The sequence below is a fragment of the Pseudorca crassidens genome, chromosome 17, assembly GCF_039906515.1.
Source record: "Pseudorca crassidens isolate mPseCra1 chromosome 17, mPseCra1.hap1, whole genome shotgun sequence".
In the NCBI taxonomy this organism is placed as follows: domain Eukaryota; kingdom Metazoa; phylum Chordata; class Mammalia; order Artiodactyla; family Delphinidae; genus Pseudorca; species Pseudorca crassidens.
The window spans coordinates 10,998,371-11,011,331 of record NC_090312.1 but is presented as its reverse complement, the minus strand read 5'-3'; the positions used below and the strand labels follow the sequence as shown (position 1 = coordinate 11,011,331).

At 44.4% G+C, this 12,961-nt stretch overlaps 1 protein-coding gene across 9 annotated transcripts in view; it reads right to left on the bottom strand.

The window, feature by feature from the left end:
- Nucleotides 1-12,961, bottom strand: part of ASAP1 (ArfGAP with SH3 domain, ankyrin repeat and PH domain 1) — a 350,901-nt gene that overhangs the window by 310,269 nt on the left and 27,671 nt on the right. The window contains exon 2 of one of the 9 annotated variants that reach the window (XM_067711256.1): nucleotides 2,658-2,743. The exons of 7 other annotated variants lie outside the window; for them this stretch is intronic. In XM_067711256.1, the coding sequence (XP_067567357.1) occupies nucleotides 2,658-2,716 (59 nt within the window). In that variant the 5' untranslated portion in view covers nucleotides 2,717-2,743. Of the gene's footprint in view, nucleotides 1-2,657; nucleotides 2,744-12,961 lie in introns of those variants that run through there. One more of the 9 variants, XM_067711261.1, reaches the window with a different exon arrangement.

The window sequence follows — 12,961 nt, the reverse complement described above, 5'->3', positions numbered from 1 at the left end:
CCGGTACTGGTCCAAGTGCTTTACCTTAACTCATCTAATGTTCAAAGCAACCCTTACGAGAATGTATAAAATAGGATTTTACAGATAAAGAAACTGAGGCACAGAAGTTAGTAGATTTCCCAAGGTCATGTAGCTATAGAGTCCTGAATTCAGGATTCTAATACAGTACCAGCAGTCTGGCCACTGAGCCTACCCTCTTAATAGCAACCTTTCAATAACTATTTGCATGGCAAAGAAAGATGTGTCCTCCAATACCCGTTCTCTTCTTTTTTGTTGTTGTTTTTTGTTCTCTTCTTTTTCAATCACAATAATCCTCAATTTTGGTAAGCACGTGGTCTTACAGAAGAAAGATCACATTTCCCAGCCTTCCTTGCAGTTAAATGTAGGCAGAGGACTAAATTCTGGCCAACAGAACATAAGCAGAAGCAGCAAGTGTGACACCCAGAAGCAGATACCCTTAAAAGAAGGGGCCTGCCTTTCTTCTTCCCTTCTTTCTGCTGGTAGATGTGATGGCTGGCGCAGAAGCACTCAGAATGGACCATGAGGTGACCTTGGGGGAAAGGAGGTCCACATGGCAGAAAAACAAGAGAGGAAAAGTTTGGGTCTCTCACAGTTGCTGCAGCAGCCCTGTACCACCTTGGGTTCAAAGCAAGAGAGAAATATACTTCTATCTTCTGTTTAAGCCAATGTTCTTTTAGATTCTACATCATTCATAGCAAAACCTAATCCTAAATAATGCACTGCTGTTGCAATTGTAATTAATATTGAAACTGAGGAGGACCCTGAAGGACCTTCCCAGGGACAGACACCCCCACCCCCGTGTTCCCCGCCTCTTGTTTCTAGAAAAGCTTTAGCCCCCTAGGCCTTCCCCAAGTTCCAAAGAATGAATTTAACCAGAGAAGCGAGAAAATGCAAAACAAAAAGGAAGCAGTGAAGCAAGACAAAATAACAACTTAGACATAAAACAACATCAAGGACATTTAGTTCCTTCTTGGGGCTATAGGTAATATCTTGAGTCATATCCTTCAGCTGTTTTGCAGATTCTAAAACCCCCACCATGTGGAGGAAGTTAACTGCATGCTGATCACCAACACATAGACCCCAGACTGGTGGGAACCAAAAGGTTGGTGATTTGAAATTCCTGAAACATCACCGTTACCTCACCACAACCAATCAGAGAATTGTGCACAAGCTGATCACTCACCCTGTGACCCTCTCCCTCACACTGTCTTTAAAAACCCTTCCCTGGAAACCACTGGAGAATTCAGATCTCTTGAGCATGAGCTGCCCATTCTTCTTGCTTGGCACCCTGTAATAAACGCTGTACTTTCCTTCACTACAGCCTGGTGTCAGTAGATTGACCTTGATGCCTGTCAGGCGAGCAGATCCAAGTTTGGTTTAGTAACAATATCACCTAAAAAGACAACTGCAAAACTAATGTCACTTTCGTGTTGGATTCTTGATTTATAAAACAAAACAAAATAAACCATGACTTGGGTAACCCTGTAATCATCAAACTATGAAGATAAGCAGGCAGAGTCTCATTTATCCTGGAAGATGGTAACAGTCCCCTATCAACTCATGTCTGGGTCACATCAAAGCCTCTCAGGTTGGCCTCCCTGCCTCTAGCCTCTCACCTCTCCTACCCATTCAGGACACTCTTCCTTATCTAATTATCCTAAAAATTACTTTCATTTTAAAAACTGGAATAATTATAATGTTTTATGTCCCTACTTTATGCAAGACACTTTATTGTACACCTTTTTTTCTAATCTGCACGAAAACCTGAAACATAACTATTATTACTCCAATTCCATAGATAAGAAAACAGAACAGAGAAGGTTAATGACTTGCCTGAGGTCACACAGAAAGTTGCTGGCAGAGCAAGAATTCAACCACCCCTCCAGCACCCACAATCTTTCCGCCACTAAGCTGACTTCTGGGAAAAACCAGTCATAGCAGGTGGACCCTGTGTCAAGTCACCCTGGCAACTTTAAGATCCTTGGACCCTTGGAGTTTTCTCTGCCTAGTTTTCATGGCGTTTCCTGTCCAGTCCAGTTTTTTATCATCCACTAACACAAATCTCCACCCACTGAGGTCAGATGCCTTAGACTCTATCATGTGCGCCTATGCCAGGCCCCAGTATTCCCAGCTGCAAAATGGGACAAATCACACCTCTACCAAGAAGCAACACTGCAAGAGGAAAAAGGCAGCAGACCTGGAATCAGGAAAAATTGGTTTCAAATCCAGTTGGGCAAGTTCTCTATCTGTAAAATGAATGTGGTCAGCCCTTCCTGGTAGGATTGTTGGGCGGAATGAATGAAGTAATGTCTTTAAAGAGTCACTCAGCTAAAATAGCATCTGTTCTTGTTGGCAGTGTTGTTTTTGTTATCATTCCTTACTTCATTCTCATACCACCACCCCACCACCTTTCCCTCTGCACACAGATGATCGGTAATGTGACAGGAAACACTTCAAAAAGTCTGCAGCTCTACAAATGCCAAAGATCTGTTCACCACTAATATCCACACCCATGGTGTCTCTGTCAGATTCTAGTGCTTGAGTCTGATCAACTTTTGCATTTCAACCTCCCCAAAAGAATCCCTCCACATTTCCCAGGCTGGGCTCTCTGGACAGGATGGGCTAAGACCACTCACCGATTCCATAGTGAATCTCTTGATGAAAAACTGGAGAGCCTGGAGGCTGAAGATCTCATGTCTCAGCCGTCACATCAGAAAATTACCTGGATGGGGAGGTAGGAAAAAAGGTGACAAGAGTCATCCAGCAGGACTGGGCAGAAGACATTGTCTCAGACCAACACGTGATTTCATGTGGAAGCCAGCACCCCTGTTAGGAATGTTCTTACACCGCAGCGGCTGTCCAGGAATGGGAAGGAAAACAGTGGGGAAACCACTATTTCAGCAATCCACTTTGGGGCTGACATCTCCATCAGTAAATCTGTGCAAGTGCTCAGGAATCCTTCTTGCCTTTCTATTTCTAGCTCTATGTTGGAGAGCAATTTACAAGTCATTAACATCTCTAAACCTGAGCTCCTAAACATGAAATTAAATTGTGCTGACAGGTAGGACAGACAGACAGCCATAGCTGTGTGCCCATGGGGAAGCAGAGGAGTTCCCCCAGCCAAGGGAATCAGCCCCAGGAAGAAGGTAGATATATATGAATCTACATATTTCAGGACAGCCCCTCTGAACCAGAGAGAGGATTTTAATTAATTCATGCATACCAAAGCTTAATTAATTGCTGAGTGCACAGAGCACAGGAAGTCTGGGATTAAAGGTTTTACATAAGGGAACAGCTTCAATATTTTTGGTTGGAGGGGAAACAGAAGTGGGGGTGTGAAAACAAGAGAAGCCAAGGGACCTGCTGGGTCCTTCCCCAAGTTCAGAGTGGTACCTCCATCTGCGGCCAGAAACCTAGGGACACACTTGACACACCATCTCCCCATCCCTAAGTCACGTGTCTCGAACCTAAACATCTCTCAACCTGTCTCTCTCTCTCTCCATCTCCACTGACACAGCCCTGGATCAAGCCTCCATCATTCTCACCTGGGATACTACAACTATCACCTAATTGGTCTCCCCTCATCACCATTTCTCCCTCTGAAATCTGCTCCCCTACACTGAAGCCAGAACAATCTTTTTCTTTTTTTATGTTTTATTACATAAAACAAACAGAATTCTGTACGGACACAAACACAGAGACTCCCACCGCCCAGCCCCAATCACCATCAACTCATAATCAGTCCTACCCCATCCACTCCCTAATCCCTCCCCCTCCCCATGTTAGTTTTTAGAAGCATATTCCAGACGTCTTATTTCAGTCATTAATGGCACAGCACAGGGGCTTCCCTGGTGGCGCAGTGGTTAAGAATCCACCTGCCAATGCAGGGGACATAGGTTTGTGCCCTGGTCCGGGAAGATCCCACATGCCACGGAGCAACTAAGCCCGTGGGCCACAACTACTGAGGCTGCGCTCTAGAGTCCACGAGCCACAACTACTGAGCCTGTGCTCTAGAGTCCGCAAGCCACAACTACTGAAGCCCGCGTGCCTAGAGCCCGTGCTGCGCAACAAGAGAAGGCACAGCAGTGAGAAGCCCGTGCACCGCAACAAAGAGTAGCCCCCACTCGCCGCAACTCGAGAAAGCCCGCGCACAGCAACAAAGACCCAACGCAGCCAAAAATAAAATACATAAAATAAATTTATAAAAAAAAATAGTGCAGCATGTATCGCTATATAAGGTCTTTTACAAAAATATAACAGCAACACCATTACCACACCTAAAAAGATGATCATTCTTTGATATCACCAAATACCCAACGTTCAAATTTCTAATAGCCTCATAAATGTTAAAAATGCTTTTTAAGTTTTTTGTTTTAAAAAATCCAGACCCAAATACGACTGGTTAATATGCAGAATAAAACTTTTAAAACTCAAATCTGTGTCATCCCTCCACCTCTAGCTTAACATTCTTTAATGGTTCCTCAGTGCTTCCAGATAAAAATGATTGAACACAGTCTGACTCTTGCCCCCCTCCTCTCTGACCTCATCTTGTCCACCCCAGCTCACTGTTGCAACCACATGACCTTCTTTCAGATCCTGCAACTTTCCACGGTCCTTCTGCCCCAGGTCCTTTGCCCATGCTGTTCCCTCTGCCTGTAAGGCTTCCTCTCTCACTTTGGCTAGCTAACTCCTATACTTCTTTAAATCTTACTTCCTCAGGGAAACTCTTCCTACTCCTCTAGATTAGACTACAGAACTTATCTGTTTTTAACTATTCATTCATTCATGTGAAGACTGATAAAATATGTTGATTTGATTGGATAATAAGCCATATGATAGAAAGACTGTGTTTGGATTTTCTCATATCCCCAGCGCCAACCACACAGTGGTGTCCAGCACAATATGAATCAACATTTGCTGGATAAATGATCAAACCACCTTCGTCAGCCTTAGATGCCAAAGGTGATTGACTGAATCTGCCCGAACTTTGAATCACACATTTCAGTTAGATGGGGAATTGACAATCTCATCCTAAAATTGATATGGAAATGCAGTGAACTCAGACAGCCAAAATGATGTGGAGGACACACATTTCCCAATTTCAAAACCTACTACAAAGCTGGAATCATCAAGACAGGGTGGTAGCAGCATAAGCAAAAACATATGCTCTCCTCCAGAATCACAGACCGTGACTTCCCCGTAACATTCACCTCCTGATGACAACTTTACACACTCTACGTACATGAAAAACAAGACCCCGTTACTGGCATAAATAAGCGATGTCTCTCCCAGCCCACGCCTCACCTTGCCTTTCCTTTGCTCTCCTTGCTTCACCCAAGCACACAGCTAAGACAGTGTATATAGACTGGATCACTGCTCCTATTCTTCACTCTCAACCTGAATTTGAATTATACATCCCTGCCCTTGGTCATGTGTCTTTGTAGTCCTTCCTACTATAGCAGGTGGTAGTTCTTTCCACGCAGCATTGGATTCTGGACTGGACCACTGACTTCTTTACAATGGAATTCAGATGGAAATGACCCTATGCTGGTCCCAGGTCTATCCCTTGCCCTCCTGTGATGTGTCATGAGAGGAGGATGTCTCCCTAGACCCTTTCAGCTGCTGCCTTTCAGGCTGGACCCCGCAATAAAGACACGTGGAGCAGATCTGAACCAAACCTGTAGTTCAGCCTGAGCCAGCCAAGCCCAACCTAGATCAGCCAAACCACAACTGACCCACGACCCATGAGCATGAAAATAAACACCTGCCATCAAGCAGGACGCCGCAATTCTGAGGTTTTTGTTACTTGGCAAAACCTGACGCATACACACGGGAACGCTAATTTACGGACACCAATGAGTATCAACACAGTTGGGAAAAATGAAAGTCTTGCACACAGAGCAGATGTGATGAGAATCAGCAAAGCCACCTCTTGCAGAAAACACACCTACTTGGTGCCAATTTGACCCTCACAAGAAGACACTGGGCCCGCTTTACAGATGAGAACATCGATGCTCAGGGATACGAAATAGTGTGTCCAGGACAGTGTGTGGCAGAACTGGGATTCCAACCCAGGTTGTCTGACTCAGGCAGACAGGCTTCCTCTCCTTAAAATAACTCAAAGATGCTCAGAGACAGCTATCACATGAGTCCCTGGTACCCCAATCCACCTCCACCCTTGTCCCACTTCCTTTAATGGGTCTTCACAAGGGGCTGCAGGGATAGGGTATCCTGGTCGGTGAGGCTCTTCGGCTGTTGGGTCCCTTGTTTGTGAAATGAGATCACTATCTTAGCCTGACCTACGGCACTAGACTGGCGTGAACCCCCAGACAGACGGTGTGTGAAACTGCTGTGTGAGGTGTGACACCAAAGTCAGTTCACACCCTGCTTCCTCGACTCTGAACTCACGCGAATTAGGACAGCATCCACGTACATGTCAGTGCTATACCCACACTGCTTTGAAACCATTTATGCTTTGAAACTGATTTTTGTTTTTCAAACAGAGATTCTTGCTTTCCAGTTATGAAAGTAATCCAGGTCCATCACGAAAAACAGTAAGGTATGAAAATAAAATATTTTAGTATCCCATCCCCTACAGATAAATACTGTTAGGATTTTAAATCTATTTCCTTTCTGGAACCGGTTCTTGTAAGAGTTAAATAAATAATGCATTTCAATTAACATGATTTTCTTAGAACCAGGGAACTACCAGTAACTTAAAAGAAAAAATTCCACTTTGCATTCATTCATTCAATCATTAATTCAAGGAATATTTGTCTTGGACTTATCATATGCAGGGAAGACAGAGCCAACAACAAAGAACGTTTATAATCTCGAGGAACTAACATTCATTCATTCATTCCTTTTTTTTTTTGGCGGCACCTCACAGCTTATGGGATCTTAGTTCCCTGACCAGGAATTGAACCTGAGGCCCAGGCTGTGAAAGCGCCGAGTCCTAACCACTGGACTGCCAGGGAATTCCCATTTGTTTTGTTTTGTTTTTTTCATTTAATCACAAATATTTATTGATCTAGAATTCTGCCTCCATTCAAGGCCTGGTGCTCACTTTTTGGTTTTTTTTTCTTTCTTTCTTTCTTTTCTTTTTTTATTGACATTCATTATTTTTTTAACTGCACAAATAAAAGGAGCACCAACTGTATGCTGGGCACTTGCTAATAATAGTAATAGCAGCTTCCTTGCTAGACCTTGTACTCTAACAGTTTGGCTTATAATTAAAAGTTGTCTCCTTAGAACAAACGCATCTGGGTTAGAACTCAGGTTATGGCTCTTTGGTGAGTTATTTATCCTTTCATACTTCAGTTTCATCACCTTTAAAATTGGGATAAAGTACCTACCTCATACAGTCACTAAGAATTAGTGAGATAATGTAGTTCAAGCACTGAGCAAAACAGTAACTAGTAATGGTGGTAGTAACACTATCGTCTTGTTTAATCCACATAACCACCCTACAAGAACCTGAAACTCAGAGGTTAGGGAACTTGTCATGAGGTCATGCAGGTTACCACTTAGGCACCTGGGGCACAACCCCAGTGGGGACCCTCTGAGAGATGGGAACACACCTTCGAATTGCCACCCTGGGGTAAGGAAGCTGGGGCATTTATGCACCCACTCCCATGCCTCACTGGCCACGCACAGCCAGGGTATGGCCTCAGACAGAGATGCAGGAAGCCCTCCCTGGGAACAGGCACCACCTACAGTGCCTTCCAGGGTGGGCTCAAAGATACGGGCAGGGAACACACATCATCTATAACTAGACGTTCAATAAATACACATCAGAGGAGTGAATGTGCGCTACCAACCCCCTTGCTCTTCTCTATAACCTCTCATTTCCCCCTGCCACCAGTGATGGAAGATTTAAAGCAAGTACCTGCTAGAGTGAACCAGAACTCATTATCATCAAACACCGCAATTTTTATCCACCCATGTTTCTGCTTTTTCCATTGAAATTCTATTCTGTGACTTACGGTATGTCATTCCAGAAAGCAATTCCTGTGTGGCATGCAAGAACAGGGACATTTAGTACATCAGCCCTTCTTTATTGCCAGTCACCAAATAGGTTTTGAGTTTTATTCAACAGAAGTGACTTCACGGATGCTGGGATTCGTATCCTTTTATAGAGGATGTTATGAACTCTTGAGTCACCAGCAGCTGGCTACAGCTTGGACAGTTTTCTTTGTTCCCATAACATCACAGCAAATACTTTTCCTATTTACTGATGTGATTCTTTCCTGTTCTGTAGAAGCTGTAGTTAGAAAACCAAAGACCTAAAGAAAAAAGCCTGAATACATATTTCGGCAAACCTTCCTCTTGTCTACTAGAAGCTTAGCTTGTCTAGCCCCACTCGAAGTGCCTTCTCTTTCAAGAAGCTTTCTCCAGAAAAGTGAACCCTCTTACACTGTTGGTGGGAATGTAAATTGGTACAACCACTATGGAGAAGAGTACGGAGGTCCCTTAAAAAACTAAAAAAAGAGCTACAATCTGACCTAGCAATCCCACTCCTGGGCATATATCTGGAGAAAACCATAATTCAAAAAGACACATGCACCCAATGTTCATTGCAGCACTATTTACAATAGCCAGGACATGGAAGCAACCTAAATGTCCATCAACAGAGGAATGGATAAAGAAGATGTGGTACATGTACAATGGAATATTACTCAGCCATAAAAAAGAAAAAAAATGAAATAATGCAATTTGCAGCAACATGAATGGACCTAGAGACTGTCATGCTGAGTGAAGTAAGTCAGACAGAGGAAGACAAATACCATACTATATCGTTTATAAGCAAAATCTTAAAAAACAGTACAAATAAACTTACCTACAAAATAGAAATAGAGTCACAGATGTAAAAAACAAACTTACGGTTTCCAAGGGGTAAGGGCGGGGGAGGGATAAATTGGGATTGATATATACACACTACTATATATAAAATAGATAACTAATAATGACCTACTGTATAGCACAGGGAACTCTACTCAATACTCTGTAATGGTTATATGGGAAAAGAATCTTAAAAAGAGTGGATATATGTATATGTATAACTGATTCACTATGTTGTACACCTGAAACTAACATAACATTGTAAATCAACTATATTCCAATAAAAAAAATTTTTTTTTAAAAAAGACTTCTCCAACTTTCCCAGCCCAACAACCTGTCCATTTCTGAACTCCTACAGCACAAATAACAATAGCAACAATAATAATAATAGTGCCCCCTACTGATCACTTTCTAGGTACCAGACTCATCCTACGTATAATACATTCATTAACGCATTCAATCCTCAACACAACCCTGCAAGGAATTGTGATTGTGTGCATTTTACAGATAAGAAAACCGAGGCCCACAAAAATGATGCACCATTTGGTCACACGGCTACTTGGTGGAGGCAGACTCTGGATTCAAACTTGGGACAGCTTGGCTTCAAAGCTCAGAGCTTTACTTACTATGCGAGGTAAGGCAGTATGAATTCTGACTGAATACATCCCAATTTGTACTATTTTCTTTTTAATTTTTATTGGAGTATAGTTGATTTACTATGCTGTATTAGTTCCAGGTGTATGGCAAAGTGAATCAGTTATACATATATCCACTCTTTTTTAGGTTCTTTTCCCATATAGGCCATTACAGAGTATTGAGCAGAGTTCCCTGTGCTATACAGTAGGTCCATATTAGTTATCTATTTCATATATAGTAGTGTGTATATGTCAATCCCAATCTCCCAATTTGTCCCTCCCTCCCACCTTACTCCCGGTAACCATAAGTTTGTTTTCTACATCTGTGACTCTATTTCTATTTTGTAGATAAGTTCATTTGTACCCTTTTTTTAGATTCCACATATAAGTGACATCATATGATATTTGTCTTTCTGTTTCTGACTTACTTCACTCAGTATGACAATCTCTAGGTCCATCCATGTTGCTGCAAATGGCATTATTTTGTTCTTTTTAAAAATTTATTTATTTATTTTTAGCTGCACTGGGTCTTCGTTGCTGCACACGGGCTTTCTCTAGTTGCAGCGAGCAGGGGCTACTCTTCGTTGCAGTGCACGGGCTTCTCACTGCGGTGGCTTCTCTTGTTGCGAAGCATGGGCTCTAGGCACGTGGGCTTCAGTAGTTGTGGCCCACGGGCTTAGCTGCTCCACAGCTTGTGGGATCTTCCCGGACCAGGGATAGAACCCTTGTCCCCTGCATTGGCAGTCAGATTCTTAACCACTACACTACCAGGGAAGTCCCTATTTTGTTTTTTTATGGCTGAGTAATATTCCATGGTTTATATGTACTACCTCTTCTTTATCCATTCCTCTGTTGATATATTATCTTCTGATTGTTTCAAACAGGTAAGTCAAACCTCCTCTCCTGCGGCAATTCTTGAATGGTGAACGCAGAGTCCACCAGAGTTGGTCATGGGGATTTCGTACCAATCACTAGGTCTCTTAGTTTCTATATCCACTAGCAAGCAATGAGCCCTGCCTCCCTACCTGCCCTGAGAAGCCCCAAGTTATTCACCTGTGGCCTTTGACCAGGTAAGTCTGGACTCTCGCCGTGTCCCCCTGCCCACCAGCAAGTGCTTGGGATGGGCTGTTCCTACTGCCTCCATCTGCCCAGGGTTATAATGAAGGTATGCTATAGCAGGAAGCAGACAAGACTCTGCAGAAGCCTGCCCCAAGAAAGCCAAGGACGGTTGAGGTGCTCTACCTAACAATGACGTCACTGCTGAACTTCCGCCCGGACCATCCCCTGCCTCACTCGCTGGATAGAATAACAGTCAAAGATGGTTTGGGGTCTCTCCTCTCCAAAGAGGTCAGAGCAAAGGACCCACGATCCAAAAGACCAGAACCACTGTCTGGCTGGATTATAAACTCATGATGACTGTAACCATGTCTTACATCCTGTTTCCTGAGTGGACTGCACACTGGGTCACAATGCAAAGGCAAAGCTGGGTAGCTTGAGACCGTAGTCTGGTGGGGGTAGGGGGACAGGTACAGAGACAACAGGATGAACTCTCGTAAGTGATCTCACCTGGGTGTGAACACATTATTGGACCTGCCTCACAAACATCTCGTAAGTGCCTACTGCATGCTATGTCCCATTGGCTACAGCTTCCCATACATGAGAAGCATCTGTTGGAAAAATGCATCCATTCATTCATTCATTTATTGAAAAAATGTTTCTTAAGCTAACTGTCAAGGATATAATAATGGTTAGTAAAATGGACCTGGTCTCTGCTTAGAGCCCGTGTTTAAGAGAATCAGACCTTAACCAAATAACCTCACGGATAACGAGAAAAAGTGCCAGGTGCCGTACGAACCTACGTACTGAAGGTGAATAATAAATCCTCAGCTTCTTAAAAAGTTGCATCCTGAGAATCGTGTAGTGAGTGCCAGCAAGTCTCAGTGAGCCGAGAAGAGAACAAGCAAGTAGGAACCTGAGAGCTGCTGTGCTGGGGGGCCAGCCAGGCTCGCTCACTGGCCACACTGCCTGCTCCGCAAGCCCATGGAAGCAGGATCAACTCAGTCGGCGGCACCTCAGAACTGACACATTTCCTTTGGGGTCCCCTGAGAGGAACTGCAAGTGTGAAACCTGCAGGTACCTAGGGTTTGTTGTGCTACCAACTGTTCTAACAGCACGATCCAGGTCCTTGCAAACAATCGCGTGTTCACCGTCAGCGGGCACAGCGAGCCAGAGCCCCCGTGCTCCCCGCATAACAGAAGGAGCATCGGGCAGTCCGGTGTTGGGGGAATTTCCCAAGCTCTGGAAAGAAGACACTGTTTGCAGCGGGAAGACTTCTGTTCCAGCACTGGTTCTTCCCCCTAATTGCTGTGTGATCCTGGGCCATGAGCTTCACTTCTGTGAGTCTGTGTCTTCTTCTGGAATATTCAGACGGCAGCAGACAATGATGGTGCCCCCGTACATCGCCTTGATGCTGACGAGTCCATTAAAGTCCAAGTGCATCCTACTGCAAGCAATCGCTGAGACTTCCTGCCTGAGAGCTTGCTCTCGGCCACTAAGGGGCAGGTTAGAAGCGCCAGAGAACTGATACTCCCAGATGCGGCCGTCATACAAGTACAAGAGAAGTGCTAACGCACAGCACATGTGTGATGGACAAGTGCCCCACCAGTGACAACCCACAACTAGAAAGGACGTCAGCAGCCCAGGGTCCCGACTTGGTAGCTTCTCAGCAAGGCCAGCACCATATACATGGTTCCTGGAGCTGGTCATCCTGTGGTCCACGGGCCACTGCCCCAGGGACAGGCAGGGAGGCTACGACCATGGCCTGGCCTCCACCCTGCCCAAGGAAAAGGGAATCAGGATAGAAAGGGTTTTGCGTGGAAAGGTGTTCACCCCCCTAGAAGGAAGCCCCTACTGCCAAGTGCCCACTAGGCACCACGCAGAGCCTGTGTGGGCACCAGGCACTTTGCCACCTTTGATTGCGCTAACTCTTCACCCAGCCCCTCAGAGTGACAGCACAGCTGTTATTATGATTCCCACCTTACAGAAGAGGCAACAGCTCTGATAGGTTAAATAATAATTGAAAAAATAATTGTACAGCTAGCGTACATTGCATGCTTCCTATGTGTATCAGGCACTAAACAAGCAATAACTTCTTTAATCTTCAAAACAACTCTAAGAGACAGGTATAATTATTGTTCCATTCTACAGAGAAGGAAACAGAGGCTAAGACAGAATGAGCATCTCGCTAGGGTTTTCACAGCTAGGAAGTGGAACCTGGATCTGTCTGGCTCCAAAAGACTTCTTTCCTTCAAATCCCACCAACCTTTCAAAGCAGGGGCAGCCTCCGGAGAGAGGTCTCTGCTGTATGGATTTTTCTCCTAGTGCTAGAACTAAAAAAAGACCTACGACAAGCCAGCAAGACCAGCTTTGCCATTCAAGCTCACTCCTAACTCCCTGGAGTAGGT